Source organism: Corvus brachyrhynchos, unplaced genomic scaffold (assembly GCF_000691975.1).
Source record: "Corvus brachyrhynchos isolate BGI_N302 unplaced genomic scaffold, ASM69197v1 scaffold56, whole genome shotgun sequence".
NCBI lineage: Eukaryota > Metazoa > Chordata > Aves > Passeriformes > Corvidae > Corvus > Corvus brachyrhynchos.
Window position 1 is genome coordinate 5,983,908 of NW_008238664.1, and position 20,207 is coordinate 6,004,114.

A 20,207-nucleotide genomic window follows, 5' to 3' on the forward strand; every position below is an offset into this window, starting at 1 on the left:
GGGCAGGCGGCGCTCGGTTTGAGCTCAGCAGGGAAAGGAGCAGCCTCAGCCTCCGACTACGGGACCTGCCGGGCTCCGACAGCTCTCCACAGTCCTCCGAGCTGACCCCCCGCAGCCCTCACCGAGGCTCCCGCGTCAGGGCAGCTGTACCCTGCAGCCCCAGCACTGAGGGGAACAAGGGGCAGGCAAAAATAGCAGGTCGCAAGGCTGAGAGTCTTGTCGTGCCAGTGTGGGCTCTGTGCCGCGCTGAAACATAGGGCTGAGACTTCGGACTCTTTTCGGCCTGCCTGAGTCAAGACACTTGGGGACAATCTAGGGAACGTCCTGACTGCCTCGGCCTAAAGGCACCCTCTCCCTTTCCGTGGCCAAGGTCCACAGAAGCCTAAGGATGTGAACAGCAGCAGGAGTGAGTGGGAGAGAGTAAAAGTGTCTCTAGTGTCCCCCGAGCTCCTGCAACAGGGAAAATGCAGCCAAGAAGTCCCAGAAGGGCACTGCCTGCCATGGTGAACAACACCTCAAGCTCCCCAGGTTGCCACAGCACACCAAGCCCGAGGGAAATGCTTCCCTAGTCCTAGAGCTGACTTTGTCCTGAGCCTGTGAGGAAGGCAAACCAGCACACCTAAATTGTGACTAAGAGCAGCAGGAGTGACCATATTCTCCTCCCTGCCTCACCCCAGCCCTGTGGCTACTGTGGTCAGAGAGGTTACAGAAATGAAGGAAATTAACTTCCTAAAAACCCAGAAGGAAAAGAGGTGACCTCTTTCTTGCCTCTTCAAAGATCTGGGAGGACCCTAAAGCACAACATTAATGATATGTAACCAACCTATGGAGGATGCAACACCCTGTGGTTTCAGTTCTGTACCAATCCCTCTGGGGACCAGTTTGGGGACATGATTGCAGGCTTCATTTCAGACATGTGTATGGCTCATTCTGGGTTCCCTCCTCTCCTGCCATGCAGTGACTACCAGCCTGCTGACTCTCTTACCAAATTAGGCTTCTTCTGCCCACCTTCCAGCCTGACAGGCTGTCACAGAAGTTTATACCATGGCTGGCTAGGAACTTCTTTCTAATTTTAAGTCTAAATGTATTTATGATCCAGATGAGCTTCTAGGAGAACAAATTAGACTTTTGCCCTAGCATATCTTTTTGATGCATGGACGCTGTCCCCTCTCAAACTCTGCTGTTTTAGATTAAACAAGCTCCACACTCAAAATGGCCACTCACAAAGCCTGGTCTGTACCTGCTACAGGTCAGCTCCATCTTTCCTGACGAGGGGTGTGTAGAGCAGCATCTGCAATGCCAGGTGAAGAGCTACCTCACACTCACTGGTCTCTCCAGACTTTAATTCTTTAATGGTCAAATCCTTGAACCGAGTGTCTTTATTCAGAGCCAATGGCAGCACACGGGCAGTGTCCACCCCCTGCATGTCTTCTTCCAATGCTTTGGCTTGAGGTGTGCCTGGTTTGCAGCATTCTGGGGCAAAACACTGCTGGTTTTGACAACTCTCCCTGTGACTGACAGCTCCTCACCCACCTTGCCTCTTCCCTGCTGGTCCCTGTGCCAGCAGCACTCAGTGGGAGATGGGACAATTATGCAGGTCCCTGGTCCAGACCATCTGTCTCTTGCCCTCACTCTGAGGGACAGGGTGGCACTGGGGTATCATGTTTCTGCAATAGAAGGTAGGTTTTTCCCCCTCAAGATCCCTTCTGCTCTTCTCCAAGGAATTGTGATAACCCTGTGGCTCAAGGAGGAGGGAATGACCTTTCTAAAGTTACAGAGAGAGGCTGGGGGAAAGAAGGGAACACTGCTGGTCCTGCCGACAAGCAGGGCTGTGAGAGGTGAAGGAGAGGATGTCAGGGGACTGTTGATGGCCAAAGAGGGCTGGAAGAGGACATGTCCTCTGGGTACCACCAGCCCTGTGCTGAGGTGCTGTGTGTCCCTCTGTGGCAGTACAAAGCAGTGCTCAGGACCTGTTCAGCAGAACCCAGCAGGACCAGTTGGCCCCATGGGCTGGACATTCACACAGCCTGGCTGGGGCTGTGGGGAAAAGAGCTGGAGAAGGAGGGCGGGGGAAGGTTTAAAAATAGTTCCCTTCTCATTTTTGCAGCTGTCACTCATGGTGCACAAGCCAGCCCGAGGCCTCCCAGCTCCCATACGCATTACGCCTTACATAATGGGAGACACGCGGGCATCGCTTCGGGCCGGGAACAGGCATCAGGCTGGGAACAGGCAGGGACGTGACATTTATGCTACCCTGCCAAAGCCGATGAGCAGCTCCAGGGTGTCCAGGCCCTGAAAATAGCCTGTGGGTTGGGGAAGGCAGCTCATGCGGCTGTCAAGGGCAACCCAGCCACAGCCACAGCCTGGAGAGGAGGTGAGGGAGAGCGGGATGCAACCCAAAGGCAAAGGCTGGCCTCAGTATGGGCTGCTGGCAGAAAGCTGGTCTGGCCAGCCGAGCCACCGTGGTGCTTCTGGAGCAAACAGCTGTGGGAAGGGGTTGGAAGCTGAGGGAAACACCACAGTAGGTCCTGAGGGATGACTGTTTGCCAGAGGGGAAGATGTGGCCCCAGGCAGCAGACAAGGAGGGAGGGGTGCAGAGACGGCACAGAGGAGCAGAGAACAGGGATTGCAGAGCAGCCCTCCAGGGAGGGGGGCTGGAAAAGAAGTGCAGGAGGTGTGGGAGGATGGGTCTGGGAGAGGAGGAAAGGGACAGGCAATGAAGGAAGTGACAGTGCTGAGGGGAGCTGGTGTGAGAAGGGGGCCGAGTGGATGGGGAGAGTTTGAGAGGGAGGCAGGGTGGGAAGGGCAGTTCTGGGACTGGGGAAATGGAGGATGATTGAAGTGCTGGAAGGAAAGTTGAAGGTCGACCAGAACCACCAGAACTGCCTATCCTTTTCTGCCACCTCGGTGCTACAGGACAAACGTTGCAAAGGGCAAAAGAGCGTTCCACATCCCTCCATGTCAGCCACACTGGGCTCAGGCACTGCTCCTGCAGGCTTTTTCCCTACTGCCCCAAGCCTCTCTCAGCTTGGAAAACTGCTAACTCAGGGAAATTCCAGAGACAAGGGGCTGCTCATGTGGCACCAGGTCAGGAGGACAGAGCTGGGCGGTGGGGAGGCCACTGCTCTGCACCTGCAAGCCTCAGCCTCCCAGCCTATCTCATTTAGAAACGCTTCTACCCCTCCCACCTTCTGGCCAGGAACTGAGCCATATGTCTGCTCACTGTAGGATCCTCTCTTCTTCCAAAGATCACCGGCTTTCATGCTTTATATGCCAGCAGCCAGACTGCCTTGGGTAAGGCATGAGTCACTGTGGTGCGGTTATTTAAAGTGTGTCTCCTAAGCGCCAGCCACGTGCCTGTGCTGCGCAGGCTGAGAAGGAATGCGCCGCTGGAGCCCAGAGTGCATGTGGAGGGCTGGCCACTGAAAGAAAGGCTGAGACCCAGAGCAAAGGGTTAGCTTCTCCCAGAGCAAAGGGAAACATTGACATTTCTCAGCAGCCCCCTGTCAGTGGGGAGAACAATGTGGCTCATCCCAGTCTCAAACCACACCGGGCTATTTCCACATCCACAAACCAACCATACCTTACAGGAGTTGACTGTTGCCCGGGGGCTCAGCAGTTTTGGGGCTGGTTTGGCAGTCATGCAGTCACCCACTGCACAGGAGGCATGACCTGGACTTGCCAGGATGGTGCTGGGATGGTGCTTGGGTTCTCCTGATGCTGGAGCAGAAGCCAGAGTCCAATCCTGAAATTTCAGGCATCTAAGGACTTCTAACAACTGTTGGGGAAATGGATGCCTTAGCTAGTAAATATTTATGGCATATTTGAACTACTCCCTGCTGTTTTCCATTAGGACTGACATCCCAGAGCAGTGAGTAAGTCCCACTCTATGTCCTCCCTGGCTCTACATCATTCAGCTGGACCCGCTGCAAGGCTTCTGGCCTATGAATGAGTCCAGGTGCAAGGAAGCTCGTTTTCCGCCTGCATCCCACTGGCACCAACTGAGATCCTGGGCACACACTGTGCTTAGGCTGAGCCTCGCCATCGTGCCCCACTGAGGAGAGGTGGGAATAACAGCCTTGGCAGGAGGTTTGAGGAGCTGCTGGCCAAACTGAGGCAAGACTGGGCATTTCTAGCATATGGAAAAGGAGGTGTCTCTGGTGAGCATGACGTCTGTGTTGGCAGTCAGCATGAGGAGCTGAGAGAGCAGAGCAGAGTTTTTGCAGGGGCACCATGTGCAGGCCAGCTAAACTGAAGACCTCACCTGTGTTTCCTGGCAAAAGTGATTTTCTCTGGCCCAGAGCAGAGGCTGCACCTCTGACCTCCCATTCTGGGGCAGTGAAAGTTCAGAGCTGTTATCACTGTTGCAGGGCACTGAGCTGCCAGGATGTGTCCGCATCTTTCTCTTCCTTTGGACCAGGCCCCTTGGGACCAAAACAGTCCTTCCCCAAAGCCTGGCTGCTTCTGCTGCCTCTTGTACAGGCCTGGACCCACATTAGCCTTTCAGGGAAAGTCTTTTCACAGGGGTGAGATGCCTTGTTGAGCCCATCACTTTTCCTCTCCTGAAACATATGTCATTTAGATTCACAGTGTCACAGAATGTATCATGGAAGGTATTTGTGGTAAGTGCTCACTAAGCATTTTCAGAAAAAGCCAGGCTCATTTTTCCAAGACAGCAACAGCAGGAGAGAAATGTGCCAGGTATGGGAGCTGTTTTCCTCTTTACACCCAGATCCTTTCTGCCTCCCTTCTCCGGCCTGTTGGAAAGCTGCTCTCTCTTCCATCTCTCTCTTTGTGTTACCCCTTGCTTTCCCCTCCCTCCATCTCGTTTGCTTGGCTAGACTTTACTCTTCAAATATTTTTTGCTCTCTCCTCTCTCTTGTCCTTCTCTGCCTTACCTCTCTACCCCTTAATTTACCAGTCAGTGGTGGCCACTGAACAAAGTGGTGCTGGAGCTGTCAATGAAAGAGCCCTCCAACTCCTACAAACTGTATTAGAGCCCCAAACTCCATTTCTACCCAAGACTGTGGGCTCTGAGTCCATCTGCAACTCACACCTCTCAGCTGAGCCCTGCTCCTACACAGTTCCACTACACCAGACCTCTGCTACTTGTTGCTACAGCGGTAAAAGCAAGGACTGAGACTTGCGAGGGACTGTGGCCGCTACAACATATGCTTCAGGCACCAGTTCTCTCACTAATCTACATCAGGCCCATAGAGGCTGATGTTTCTTACCTGTCTTCTCTCTGCTGCTTGAAGTCCAGTTGCTTCAGGCCCCTGCATGTCTTCACTGCAGAGATGGAGTACCCGTAGGAGCTATGTAGAGTCCACTCTGACTGCTAGCTAACAAGAACCAAGCTCCTCTCTCAGGTTTCTCCCTTCACTACAAAGTAGTTTCTTCATCATCTTCATTAGAGGATGTGAGGATGGCTCATGAAAGAGAACAACAGTTCCAAAATTATGTAAGTCATCAAGAAGTATCTACCTGAGGAACAGTAAGGCTTTGGGATTCTTCTTCCCACTGATGATATTGTTACCCTAATCTGAAGCATGCCACACTGAACTATGAGTCTGTTTGCAAGCTGAGACACCTTAGGCCTGCCTGGTACTAGGCCAAAAAAACCTATTGTTGCTGGAATTGGCACCAACTGCTTGGGAGCCAGCAGTGGATGGCTCTGACCCGATGTCCAGGCTGGGTGGTGGGTGGCCTGGAGCTGCTTTCATCCTGGCAGGATAGCTAACCCGATACCTTGACAACAATGTGTCCAATTAAGCCCCGTGGTATTTCTGTAATAGCAGAGCTGTGAATTGCAGCTTCCCAGCTAAATTGCACTTGAGTAATGCTCTCATGACTTGACTATCTCTGCAGCATTTTAATTAGTCATTTCTGTCTTCCCTACCACGACATGGTATTAGTACAAAATTATTATTAGTAGTACAAAATGTCTGCCCTGACACCCACTGTCACACAGCTCTTTTCAAGATGGGGCTGTGTTTCAGCAGCAGTGGGTGGTCTTGAAGGTGTTTTTGGAGCCACTGGGGGAAAGAAGCATCAATATAATGGATACAGACCCAGGAGCAGACTTTTTCATTCCTTTTCTTTGCAGCCCACTGAGGGCCTGACACGCAAGGGCTGTAACGCCCCCTGAAGTCAGCTCTGATACTGAGTGCAGCAGAAGCGGAAACAGGCCCAAGGGAAGGACAGCAAGGACAGGAACTTGGGATGGAAAAGATTCAGAGGGTCCATGTATTCTGACTCTTCCACAAGCATAAGCAAGCAGAGCTGGATCTATACTCCTGCTTTATGCAGAGCACTGCAAGGAGCAGTTTGTACTCATAGGTAACACAGCATGGTGATCATAAAAACCTGTCTTCCTTTTTGGCTCGAGCTATTAGCCCATACTCAATGTTTCCATTAGTAAGAGAACTGAATTATGGCATTAGGTAGTTTGACATAATCCTGTTTGCCTACAAAGTACAAACTCCTGCTTCTGTAAGCACAGCAGGTGTCAAACTGCATCAACAGCTTCTTTGGTCATAGCTCTAAGCCTCTTTTTAACCAGTTCTTCAACCTGCTTGGAGAAAGCTCCTCAAGCTCTTGCTGCGTGTCAAGTTGCACGTTCTTCACTGCACCACCTGTACACTTCTAGACAGTTTCTACCACCATTCTTCAGCCTTTCCTCTCCTCTCTCCCATCTTCCTTCTATGGTTTTGCTTTGGGATCAGTAATTCCCAAGTGCCTCAGGCCATTTGTGGTAGACACACTGTGCAGGAATTTGGTAGAGCAGGAATTGTGCAGGAGAGCTGCTTTCCTCAGACAATGACATTTATTCCCCTCTATCATCATGTTGCATCAACATGAGTGACATGTAAATGCTCTGTTGCCACTTTGCTTCTGATTAAACACCTTTGGAGCTTAATGAGTTTTCCTCCTGCTGTAAACCAGTGGCCACAGCTACAGTCACTGCTGTAATCCCAAGATAATTTTGGATATCCTGGGAGGGGTGGGAGAGCCAAATGCAGCTGCAGCATCCTTCAGAGGTTGAAGATTGTTTTGGAGACTTCCACAAAGCAAGAACACACCTTGCAAAACCCATCATCCCAGCTGGTCAGCAAAGACTGGTCTCAACAAGCTGTTCCAAATGTGCTCCCCTCATCTCCAGCCACGCTTCTGCATTCCTCACATCTGCCACCTGCTCCATCATTAGCTCTTGGGCCGCAGCCAAAGACTGTGACAACACCTGAGCTACTAATTGGGCTATTGCAGCAGTGGTAGCAGACCAGGGAAGCCGCTGCCAGCCAAGCCAACTGCTCCAAGGTGGGCCAGTGTGCAGCCAGCGCTCCCACTGTGAAACTCAGCAACCAGCTCCCACAGCAACATGCTGGGGCTGACATTTTTGGAAATGCTGTTTCACTGCATGGAGGGCAGCTGTTGCCAGACAGGCAAGGCATATGTGGGAAGTGGAGAAGACCAGGAAGAGCTGGGGAGGGGGAAAAAAAGGGAATCAGCTGCTTACAGGTGAATGGCACAAAGGGGATATGTACAGCAGGAGGCAAAGGGAGAGATAGGGCTGCTCACTGATGGCAGAACTCTCCCTTACAGCCTACTGCTGGCTGCTGTTTGCTCCTAGGATCAGGCCACAGCATTTAGGGAAAATAATCCCTTGGAGCAAGGAAGATAGATGAGGGAGAGGAGAAGGCTAGGGCTTTGGAGAAGGATGCTTCCCAAGTTCCCCAGGTGGATGAGCTCCTACCTGGGGAATGCAGAACCCATAGTGGCATAAGCTGATGTCATGTCCAGAGGGCTGGGAAACCTTTCCATACCCTCGGGGTCTTCCTGTAGCTTTTGGCAGCATGTGCATGTAACAGAAAACATGACAGGGGTGCAGTTGCATCTGTTCACCTTCCTTTCTACTCCGCCTGGTGAACAGATCCACAAAACAGAGCAGAAAAATTCATCTGTGGGCCAGTTTGAGAGTGTAACTCCCTGAGGTCAGACCTGCTTTGCTTGGGAAGGTGTGAAGAGGCCAGCATTCACCCAGCACGAGTGAACACTTTGGCAGGGTAGGCTCCAGGCAGGAGTGAAGACAGCTACACCCCTGGGTTAAGAGGCTTTTAAGTGTTTGCGAGGTGGAGAGCCACGGCCCTGCAGCCTGCTTTACTGGTAAAAGAGCCTAGAAAGCCAGCCCCTGTCACCAGCAAGATGAGTAAGATCATGCCAAGTGACAATTACCTCTAGGAGGAAACGTGGCTCCCTCCAGGAGCAACTTCCCCCACCAGCATTTCGAGGTGAAGAGAGTGGCCTTACCAGGCATGGGAGCAGAGGAGAAGGTCTCTGTGCATTCGGCTGGCAGGGGAGCAGCACAGCCTGCAGTGGAGACCCCTTTCTGTCTGCAGACCTTGCAGGAGGAGAGGATAACATCAAAGACAGTGAAAAAAATGGGGCGGCCCTTGCTAACTGTACCTTTCTCAACAGAGTTGTATCACAGAAAAACACTTGGGAAGGGTTTGTTGGGGGGTTTTGTGAGGTCAGAGACAGCTCCCTGTATCCAATTCTGTCAAGGTTAGCAAGCGTCACTGGATAAAATCATTGGGTTTTTGCCAACCAGGCAAACACAGTGACACCCTTTCAATTTGCCCTTTTACCTCCCAGGCTGTGGAAGCCAAAAGGCACCTCCAGCCATTTGTGGGAAGCTCTGTCGTACCACTGAGGTGACACGGTCTTCTCCAGTGTAGTGCTGCGGTCTGGCTTTTGTGGCTTCCTCATGGGGCCAGCCCCACCAGCTTGTGCAGCCCTATGAGGGCAGAGCAGCCCTGGAGAAGATACTTGTGTAACTTTGTAGCACACTCCAGGTATGTTAAAGGATGATATCCAGCTCCAGCCGGTTCTGGACTATGAAGTTCTACTGGCCAGGCAAGGCAAGGGTCAGCACACAGTTACTAACACAGACCTCCACTTCCTAGTTATGCTTTGAAGATTGCATTGTGGCCCTCAGATGACCTTGTTCAACCAGTTCATTCCACTTTCCAGGAAAGCTCCATCACAGGGATCAATCAGGTGCTGCTGGAAAACCCACAGGTCTTAGCAGTTACTCTCTGCACTCAGAGGAGTCAACAGTTCAGTCTAAGGCACCCCACAATATAAAAAACTGGAGTAAAGTTTGGATGGACTCGGGTCCTTTCATAGCATTTTAAAGTGCACACTGGGAAGCCTGGAGTTGTTTCTTTAAAAATATAAAGTAGCAAAATCTTTTCAGCTGTGGTGGTGTCTGTGTGTTCACAAAAAAATGTGGTCAGTGGCTTTCTGCAATAAATACTGGCCTTATATGACTGATGGAGTACCTGCTGGTTACAGGCTGTATTATTCTCTGCTGGTGATAGAGCTCTTGTAGCCCCCACTCTCACATCTGTAACCATTGACTTTGGGAAGGTTCCTACTTAAGTTCAGTGACTGGTCAAAAAATTTCCATAGCAAGTATCTCCATGAAGGAAAACAGGATTTTTCAAAGAGCACTGGACCTTTGGAGAAGACAATAATTCCAAGATTAAAAATAAAGCCTTGTCAAAATAAAATAATCTTTCTTAGCTGGCTTTGACTGGTTATTCTCAATGGTCAAGTCTCTCATTTGAAGAACCAAGTGATGTCTCGCATGGTTTTATACACTTGATCTGTTGTGTGATTTATAATCCAGAACATAAGAAATTTTCTTTGTTTATGTTTCTAAAAATCAGCAGTTTGGGGTTCCCTGTGCTGATGTGTTAGCACTTAGGCTGTGGGTTATAGCATCCAATGCCTTGTCCAACAGTGACAGCTTGCACTGCTCTCCTCAGCAGTGCAGATCACCTTCAGCTCTGCCTTGGAGCATCACAGCCCACCTGTGCTCTTTCTGGTCCTGTTTTGTTAGATCCTATTTTGTCTGGGTTTGTCAAGCCCTTTCCCTTCCTCAGCAGTGGCTGGCAGTGGCGTGGCTGCGAGGGATAAACTGCCCTTCCCCAGCATGTCTCCATCCTGTCCCTTTGCATCACCTCCTTTCCCATTCAGGGCAGCTCCCGGTGCTGGCAGGATCAGCGTGAGGCAGCAGAAGAGACCCATGGTTGCCGGCCCAGTGCTCATACTCCCTGTGAGTGCGATGAAGCTATGGCCTCTCCCCAAACCTCGGCGTCTCCACGTCTGTGCTGGAGGCAATAACAGCACTGTGACTCAGAGCCCCCTGTGAGATCTGGCCGTGTCCCCAGAGGGGAAACACCATGCCAGAACCAGCCCAGAGAGAGAGTTAGAGGAGGATCATGTATGAGAGTTCAACAAGCAGGGAGCCAGGTGGGGATGAGGAGGCTCTGCTGGGCTATGCTCACAAGGGAGGAGGCCTATGCAGCTGCCACCCATGTTGGGTCACTGGGAACATGCACCATTTCACCAGGTAGGGATGGGAAGAGGAGAGTTCCTGCCTCCCTTGCCTCCCCATGACGTCAGCACCCGTGTGTAAACACCTCAGATATCCCTGGGGTGTTGTCCTCCATCCCTCTCCTCCTCAGTCCTTCCTTGGTTCATGTTTGTGGTCTTCCAGACACCACTGTTGCTCTTTTCCCCGTGTTCTCCACTGTGCTGCCAGTCTGTCCCCACAAGGATGCCAACCCCAGTCCTCTCCTGGCAGATTAGGTCTCTTTGGTTCCCCCTGGTTTTTCTGTGTGCCCCTCCCTTGCCCAGTGCATTGTGTGAGTGATGCCACTTTGGGTATTGTGAGGGACGTCCAGAGCCTCCTCCCGGCTGCAGCTCGGCACCGGACAGCAATGCTGGGCACAGGCAGTGACAGAGGATGACCTCGGTAGATTTTGGAAAGGCGCCCGGGGCCTGCTGTGACGCCGCTCATGCCTGTGAGGGAGCCCGCAGCAGCACGTGTTGACACTGAACCCAACCGCAGGAAGATCAGGAAATACAGGAACGCCTGTTGCTGAGGGAAGCTGGACTTGGCCCTTGCGTGAATTCGCTGAGCTCTGCAACTGAGGCCCGTGAAAGAAGCATTTCCTGCTGCAGCAACATCACCCATTGCCCTCCCTATGCATCACCTTGTGTGGGTCATTTCAGGTTCATTTTTTTCTGATGAAAGCCCCAGCTGCACCTTCTGCAAGCAGTTTCTGGCTGATTCACTTGAAGAAAAACTTTGTCCTTGGTGGAAACACCCTGCCAAGTGGGAGGGACACACTCCCTCCTGAGGATCTGCTTCCTTCAGCAGTCAAACTGTGCCAGCAGTGCAAGGCCAACAAAAATAAGCACAAATCCCCCCCCCTCCCCCAGCTAGGTCTCAGCAACTGCAGAATAACATAGGGACTACTCTTGCCTTCTCAGCATTCGGTGAAGAGGGAGCAAGTTCCCTCCACAGTTTCACCTGTACCATTTCCCGTCCCTCCTCAAGGCAAAGAGGCAAAATTTAACCCTGACCCTCTTTTCCTACCTCACTCCTGTGCCTTTGGGGGCTTCTAAGGGAAGAAAAAAGAACACATTCCTTCCTGACACACGCATGTACCATGCTGGAATCACTTTTGCCACTGGCAATGGCCACACACAAAATGTGCCCTTCACTGACCAGTACAACTCAAAAGCACCATGTGTGCCAGGTGGGGCTTACCCTTCACTGGAGTGTCTTAGGGATGTAGGGTGAAAGGTCCATTCTTCAGCAGCTTTATAAAAAGACCAAGTTTCTGGAGGTGACAACACAGGCAGCAGTGGAGGGACACTGGAAGAACAGCTCTGCAAGGCTAGGGTGAACATGTTCCTGACTGTGTTTGAATTGGAGCCCAGCCACAGAAACCAAAGGAAAAAGCACAAGGTTTTGGAGGTGGCTAACCTTGGCCACAGCTTGCTACTGGGCTGGTGCCTGTGCTCCAGTGGAGGACACATGTGGAGTGGAAAGACCTGTCTGTCCCTTTGCAACTGTGGCATCAACCTTGCCCCTCACACCCGCTGGGGCCATGGGCAGTGCTGTGGCTGCAGCCATGTGAGCATGGAGCAGGTGGCACTGGCAGGAAAACGCCTCATGGATGCCAAGGACTCAGCGGGTCCTGGCCCCCCCCCACTAGTGGTGTTTTTCCACCTCTCAGTCCTGGCATGTCAGCAAGTGCTGGGACACGGGGAGGCACCCGCTGTTGGCAGCGCCCATGCCATGTGTTATTCAATCTCAGTAATCCCAAATCTCCAGGAGGCTCTAGGGTAGCAGGAGATCCTCTCCTGCTGAGCTAAACTCAGGCTATTTCGCTGGACCTTTTCATGCTTGCATAAGGCTTTCCTCTGGGCACAAGCCCCTTCCTACTCCCCAAACAGCCCGATTCGAGTCAGAAACTGCTGCTGCTGTCACAGACTGAAAAGCCCAAGGCTGAAGTGTGGCATTTTCTACCCGCGCTATCTCCTTTCAGGCAGGAGCCCGCCTTCTCCATAACTCAAGTTGCAAGTTTCCTTCTTAATAACGGAGTCCCCTATGACGAGTGTCTAAACAACACCCCCACGCCCATAGCTTTGGAGGTTTCAGGAGACAAGTCCCATCTTGTTGCCATGCCTTGCTGGAGCACACTACTCCGGGGCTGACTTGGTCACCGTCCAAACATCTGGCAAATGCTCCCACACCCAGGCACTACCCCACAGTGGCCCAATACAGGGCTCCTGCAGCTCCCCTCTGAAGGCTGATGGAAGGCAGAGGCTCTCCCTGCGCACTGCACTATGTGGGGTTCAGCTCCCTACACTCTTCTTGCTCCCTGAGACAGCACAGTGACAAATATCCCTTGAGGAACAAGGCTATACTAAACCTCTTCCCTAATCCCTGCCCAGGCTGTGCAGCTATCAGCTGTAAACCAACTCCAGGCCGTACCTGTGCCCAAAAAGGGAAAGGCTCCATACCTCCCTGTGTCACAGCTAAGCAAATGCAGGGCAAGGATCAGGAAGGCATATAGTCACCCTCGATCTTCCATTTCCAAAAACATGTCTAAGGGCAAGCGTTTGTGCATGCTTTAGATAAATGATTACAAGGGGTTTGAGACACAAAGGGGAAAAAATAGTTTTGTTGCCTGGTGGAGTGTGACAGTCACGCGGTGCACAGCAGGCACGAGCAGCAGCCCAGCTCCTGGGGCTCACAAAACCAAGGGCACAGCGAGCTCTTGCAGGAAGAAATTCAGGCTAGAGGGGCTGAGAGGGCATGGGTAAGGATGCTAGTGGGAGTCAGCTCCAGTTCCTTGTTTGGTTTCCTCAAGGACATTCAGAGCAGCTCCCTTCAACAGCTTTTTAAGGAAGCAGCATGGGGAACTGTGAGGCACCCTTTGGAGCAGGAGGAGTGTGGTGAGGCTGGGGAATCTGGGTCACACAGACATCGGCACCTGTGGGGCCTGACAGGCACTTCAGCACCTTCCTCAGCCATCTTATCTCCTTTTCTTAAAAAGGAGCTGCTCTCTTAAACAGAAATTCTGATTGCAATTGAGCAGTGAGAGGTTAGAAAGAAAAACAAAATCAAACCACTATCATTGCTGCATGTTCTCATATCCAGCCTCAAGCCCACCCCATTATAGGAAGTCACCTTGGATGAACATTCACAGCAGGGAGGACAGAGCCTGCACATGTACCTCGATGCTCCCTTAGCTTAGCAAGCACCCCAGCCACCTCAGGATAAACACAAACTGGTTTGTGCAGAGGAGAAAGAAACCAACCCAAAACCAGCACCTCTGCAGGAAGCACTGCATAGCGGAGCTTCATCTACCCCCTGAAGTGACACCAGAGGGCTTCTAACCCGGCCTCATCGGTGATGGTCCTAGCGAGCTGCCACAGAATTTGGGTATTTTAGGAACTCTGCTGCTTGACTGAAGGCCCCCAAAGCACCATGCACCAAAGGCATCCCGCTCCCTCCTCTTCCCCAGGGAGGAGAGCCAGCTCACCCCCCTCTCCAGGGAGCTGAATCATGGCAGGACCAGGGATAGCCAGGCATATCGCCAATTTTTCCTATGTACTGCTATTCTTGGCAGCAGAAGAGGTCACTGAGACAGCTGTCCTGGCCCTGTTGCACAATCCTGGGCATCACTGAGCTATTCCTAATGCTGTGAAACCAGGACCCTGCCTGCAAGGCTGACACTGAGCACCAGTTCATCCGAAGGTGGCTGCATCCCTCCTTACCCAAAACCAGGCACATCCGAGGTGTTCTCTCTGCACTGGGCACACACCACACAACAAATGATTATTATATCATGCTTTTAATACAAACTTAAAAAAATCTGGAACAATAGAAACTGTACAGATTTGATCAACCTTTTTGTGGGGTTTTTTTGTTTGTTTTTAACTAAATCTCTAGACACACCAATATCCCGTTCCAAAATATTGCACAACATTCTGAATACAAAACTCTGATTGTATTCCTCCTTCGCTAAAGAAAAAAAAAAAAGAAGGAAAAAAAAAGAAAAAGACAGCAACCCCCTGGTTCCCCCCTTTCAGTAGTCCCCTTCTCCAAAAAAAACCCCAAGCAGAGCACACACAGAAACCCTCCACTCGGAGACATACAGACTTCTGTCCTCTTTCACTCCTCTCCCACAAGGCAACTGTAGATTCACTCCTTGGAGAGGGGCGGGAGGAAAGGGAGGCTGAGTGGGGAGAAAGGAATCTTCACCACTTCTTTTTTTTTTTAAAGTTTTTTCCTGAAAAAATATTTTTTTCTCTCCTCTTTTTAAGAAAAAATCTTGAAAAGAAAAAAATTACATTTTTTTACGTTAGAAATATACATATATTATATATACCTCTTACATTTTACAAATGTAGCAAATTATTCAATACAAACGGACATCAACAAAAAGAACATAAACCCATAAAAAATAAAAGTTAAAAAAAAAAATCTTCTCTCTTCTCTTCCTAAGAAACCAGGTAAATTAGTGCAGGTTTTTAAAAAATAAAATTGAAGCTGAACGCCTACATCCAAGACTAGAAAAGACCTGAAAAGGCCATTAGTTTCCATTGCTGCCTGATGCTGGAGGAACATTTCTGAAGCACACTTTTTTCCTTTTAAGATGCAAAGAGGTTGGTCCCTCTTCTTTTCCTCCTTCCACTCACACCACTATTTTTAAAGCAGGTAGAATACGTGTGGCAGGGCAAAGCAGCATCAAAGCTTCACACACTTAAGCAGGTGGACGGGGGACATCCCCACGTCTTCCCTCCCTCCCTCCCTGTGCTGGAGGAGAGCATGCTGTCTCATGGCAGCAGCTCACAGGTGGCTTTGTCAGATGTGGGGACAGTGGGGGGGCAACTGGACCAGGTCCTGCTATCAGGGGCTGAGCAGCCCTCAGAGTCCAGTGTAGCATGTGGGGTAGCACCCAGCAGCACCCTGCTGGGGAGAAGGACTCCATGGCAGTGGTAGCATCCGTTAAGCGGCAGGTTCAAAGGAAAGAAAAAAGGGAAACACAACAGCTGGGCCATTCCTCATCAAGTTGTCCTAGTCTGGAAACCTGCAGGGTAGAGGCTGTGGGCACCAGCTCTGGGGAAACTGGCTGGGCTCTGGTCTCCTCACCCACCTGCTGCGTTGGTCATAGCTCGATAGCAAGCAGCCTGCTTGGGAACCCATGCCAGGCACAAGGTCAGGACCGTGTTCCCCATCACCCATCGAGAGGAGGGGTGCGCTGGAAACTCCTTGGAGAGCTCTGGGCAGAGGCAGTCTCCCTCCGACAGCCCGTTACCTTCTGCAAATGCTCACTGGCAACACAACTACAAAAGGGCTGGAGTGCCTCCATCTCAGGGAAGGGAGCAGGAAAAGCACATGGTCAAGCTCATCTCACCTCAAACTGAGATTTCTTGAAAGAGCACATTGGTTCCACGAGCACAGGAGGAGCGGATTTCAGACTGTGCTCCAAGAAGCAACATTAAAAGAAACCAAACCTCAAGTTCAGGAAGCAGCAAAAAAGCTTATTTTTCATTTAAACTGAGAACTTCAAAGACTGGAGTTTCATCATCTCCATGTCTCTCCCCTTTGCACACTTTCATGCTCACATAGCAGCCTCCAAGGAGACCTCCCTTTCCACCTAAAAAGCCTCCACACTTCCTGGGCATGAAACTGCCCTCCTTTGGCTTTCTTGGAAGGTGGGTTCTGGAGTCCTCAACACAGAAGCAATCAAGCTGAAAAGCCACTACTGCCTGACTGCAGCACATCATCCTGGGGAAAGCTGAGGAGTCCCAGATCCCAGCCCTGCTGTGAAGGGGCACCATACATTCACAGGCTGAGATGACCACTTGCCTTTGGAGCACCCAGCTCTACTCTGCCCTAAGGTTGCCACTGTCCATGCTGATGTGATCTGGATGGAATGAGGAATTTATGACAGGTGCTTCCTTTTCGCACTGGATCAGCCCCCTCCTCAAGCTTCTCCAGAAAGGCAAAGCAAGGGATTTAGTCAGGTGCATACCCAGCTGAAAGCACAAACCCTTATGCTACCACTCAAGACAGCAGCTTCAACAACATCACCCTATCTTCCTGAAAAGTTGTGCTGCCTCACTAACTAAAAAGGAAGGAATTTCTTCTCTGAGACAAGAAGATGAATTCACAGCACATAATGAGAACTCTGACCTCAGGGGCCACCTCAAGTGGATGCTGGCCCCTGCTGCTGGGGAGAACATCTGGGGAGTGGGGGCAGGATCCAAGCCGAGTCCAGCTGGTTCAGTGCCACCTCCCCCAAGCCACAGGGACAGGCAGGTGGTGTTTCTACACCACAGGGGCCGTCACCCAGACTGACTGGGCAGCCCTGAGAGAGCACAAAAAGGCCCTCTCGCTCAGGTACAGAAAGGTCCAATAACCAGAGCCACTAAGCTCAAAGCACTGTCCCCCTGTAGCCAGAGCTGGAAGTGCAGATGAGGAAGGGAGCAGGAAGAAGCCATTTCACAGTAATACTCTGCCCTGTGACGTGCTGGAAGATGGTCAAGGAGAAGAGTTAGTGCTTTTCAGTACACAGACAGAACAGCTGATGCCAGCTTGGGCTGGAGCCACAACAGCACAATGGTCTGCACCCGTGGGCACAGGAGATGCTCTTTGTCTACGTGCAGAGCTGTAACAGAAAAAGCAGGCTCACCCACCCATTCTGGCTAGCACGCAACAAGAGTGTGTTTGTCTCCACCAACACTGACTCATCCTCTTCTAGTCCCTCCTCCAGCACAGTGGTATGAAGATGACATCCCTACCCCCAGGTGGAAGGGCCCTGTGTCCAGCGTGGGGCAGGGGGTGGTGCAGGGAATCAGGAGCATTGTGACCTACAGTTGCACCAGTCTTGGGCTGGGGTGGGAGAAATGGGAACACAAACCAAAAAAAAGCCCAAGACTCATTTTAAGGAGTAAAAAAGTGAGTAGGAAAAAAGCACAGGTACTGAGTTAAAAAACAATTCAGTGCTTCAGGAGCGTTACCAGCACAGCGCAACAACACTGAGCTCTCTCTTTTCCCAAGAACCTATATTTGTAAGGTTTTAATATTTTCTGTATATTTCTATTTTACTTTTCTCTCCCTCTTGTTTGTTTGTTTTGTTCTTGTTTCCCCCCCTCCCTCCCTGCCCCAAAATACTCTCCTTCCTTTGTTTTCAGTTGGCCAGGACGACGGGCTGGAACGACTGGCTAGGATACTGCATGGCATTCAGGTTGTAGCTGAGTCCTTCCACGAAGGGAGACTTCTCCAGAAAGAGGCTGTTGGTGCTGCCACTGAAGACCTGAGCCATATCAAAGGTACCACCTGTGCTGGCGTTGAACTGCGATGCTGGCGGGATGCTGCTGGCCTGGCTCTCACTGGCAACACCATCGAAGAAGAGACTGCTGGCTCCCGGTGAGCCGCCACTGTAAACGAACTCCTTGGCATTGGGGGAGAGCTGTGACTGCGGGGCTTGGCTCCCAGCGCTCCCGACGAAGTTCAGAGAGTGCATAGACAGGGAGAGGCCCTTGTGCTTCAGCAGGTTGGTGGTGGGAGACCTGACCATTCTCGGCTGCTGCACAGCCCCTGCTCCACTGCCCCCTCCTCCAGCTCCTCCACCCTTCTTCATCTTGGTTGAGCCGAACTTGGTGGCAGCAAAGGTGGCAGTGGTGAAAGTGATGGGCTGTGCAGAGCGAGGGATGAAGGTGGGGCTGGGTGACTGGCCAAAGGAGGGGGACGGAGAGTTGGACAGCGAGTTGTCATGGCTGCCGATAGGGACAAATACCTGGGCATCAGGGTTGAAGCTGCTCTTGATTTCTTTGTCCAGCTCTGTGGCACTGCAGCCCTCACTGTCATCTAGGTAGAGAACCTTAACAGAGCCCTTCTCACCGATCTGGTAGGAAACCTCAAAAGGATCAATCCAGACACTCAGCTCTTCTGGCACATTGGCACGTACATCCTCCACAGCCAGCCCGCTCCGCTTGGCCGCCAGCTCCACCACCGGATCCACCGTCTCCCCTATATGAACACAGCGATAGCCAGATCCCTTCAGAGGTTTCTCTGGGTACCAGTGACCCTCATATTTCTTCTTCAGCAGGCGCTCTAGCTCCTCACCAAACAGGTCTGCCCGCCTCCGAGGAAGCTTGTTGTACAGGTATGAGATGATGAAGTTAAGAGCAACTTTGATCTCCAGATGCATACTCTCTTCGCAGCAAGCAAGTCAGGGCAGTGTATTAAAAGTAACAAAATGACAGAAACATAGACAAGTTTTGACTCAAAAGAGAAGGAAAGAGAGAAAAGGATGGATGAAGACTAGAGAAGACAACAGCTCTCCACCTGTTGAGATAAACAACTGTGCCTTTTCATGAACAAAGCAGAATGAGCAGTTTGCACAAATATTAACAAGAAGTAATGCTCTCTAGGAGAGTCACCACAAATCTACTGGTCTTCAAAACAGAGGGATGCCAGTAGGGAGGAGTCTCCCTGCTCCTCTTTCAGAAGAAATAAGGGTGTAGCCACTACCTGCACACAAGTATGTACATCACACTCACCTCGCTGCCAAGCACTGCTGCTGTAACCAGGCAGGCCACTGTCTGCTCTGGCAGAGCTCTGTCAGCACATCTAACACGACTCTCCTGCCCTGGCACCCAGCTGCTTCCAGCACACCCCACCTGCACCAGCCTCTCCAGAGCACAAGTGCAGCACCTGAACAACCTCGTGACTCGCTCAGCAGCTTTGTGCGGAGAGATCTGCTCGTGCTCAGGACGGCAGGGCCAGCCTCTCCTCTGGGAGGCTGGGTGGTTGTGCCGGGTGCCACGTCCTGCTGGCACAAGCGCAGAAGGGACGAGAAGGAGCGAGGGAGGGGGCCGAGGCACCAGCTGCCAGCCCATGTTTACTATCCCCTTGACTGGCAGGCACATATCTTATTAAGTGTACGCAGTTGAGACTCTGCCTAGCTACAAGAATAAAATCTCAGTTTAATTCGGGGGGGGGGGGCGGGAAGAATGGGACAGGAAACGCGCATAGGATCACAAAATACGCACGTGCCAACAACCTGTCCAATACAGTTCACATCGCTTATCCCTGCACAGAGGGAAGATGAGCTCTGCCAGGATCAGGTACCTACTTAATAAAAACTGAAATTGCTTGCCAAAGATTGAAGTAATCCTCCCCTCCTCTCTCTCTCTGCCTTGTAAGGAAGTCTCCAAAATGGAGAGAACCCACAAAAGCACAATGCAAAACCACAACACTCAACTCTTCCATTACACACAGATTTGCAATGTTTGTCTGGGTACAAAAAAAACCCAAACCAAACCAGGTATGTCAGCACTACACTCTGTCACTCATCCAAAGAAGATGAATCCCACAGATATTTTAAGAGGAAGCACACTTCCAGTAGCCTCCACGCCTCTCCAGAGGAAAGAAGAATATCCAGTTTTTAATTGGCAGCTTAGTCAGAGGCCGCTGTGTCTTCAGCTGCTCTCACCTTGCTCAAAGAGATACACTGTGTTCAACCGTCTTCCTAAAATGGGCTTTAGGGATGTTCTTGCACAGCACTTAAGCCAATGTTTATGATGTGTGACAATTATTTGGGGGTGGGGATGGAGTACAAACATACACTGTCAGCATTCTCCTGAAAAATCCCAGCAGCACAACCAGGTATCCATGCTGGCCTAAGTCAGGAGGAATCAAAAAACTGACCAGACTTGTTTGCTTGGTCTAGTTTAGTGGACAGGAAGGACTGAATAATTTTTAAAGAAACCCTCAAGTATTTTGAAGCTTTACTACAAAAAAGGGATGCAGATTCTATGCTTTT

General features: G+C 51.1%; 1 protein-coding gene across 1 annotated transcript; it reads right to left on the minus strand.

Moving 5' to 3' along the window:
• Window positions 1-14,203: 14,203 nt before the first annotated feature.
• TOB2 (transducer of ERBB2, 2) lies at window positions 14,204-19,306 on the minus strand. Its single transcript, XM_017737929.1, has one exon. It carries the CDS (start codon window positions 18,588-18,590, stop codon window positions 17,568-17,570), a length of 1,023 nt encoding a protein of 340 aa, XP_017593418.1. The 5' UTR covers window positions 18,591-19,306; the 3' UTR covers window positions 14,204-17,567.
• Window positions 19,307-20,207: the final 901 nt, after the last annotated feature.

Excerpts from the sequence above, each read along its gene's own strand:
- TOB2 (XM_017737929.1), bottom strand. The coding sequence starts at position 18,590 with ATGCATCTGGAGATCAAAGTTGCTCTTAACTTCATCATCTCATACCTG.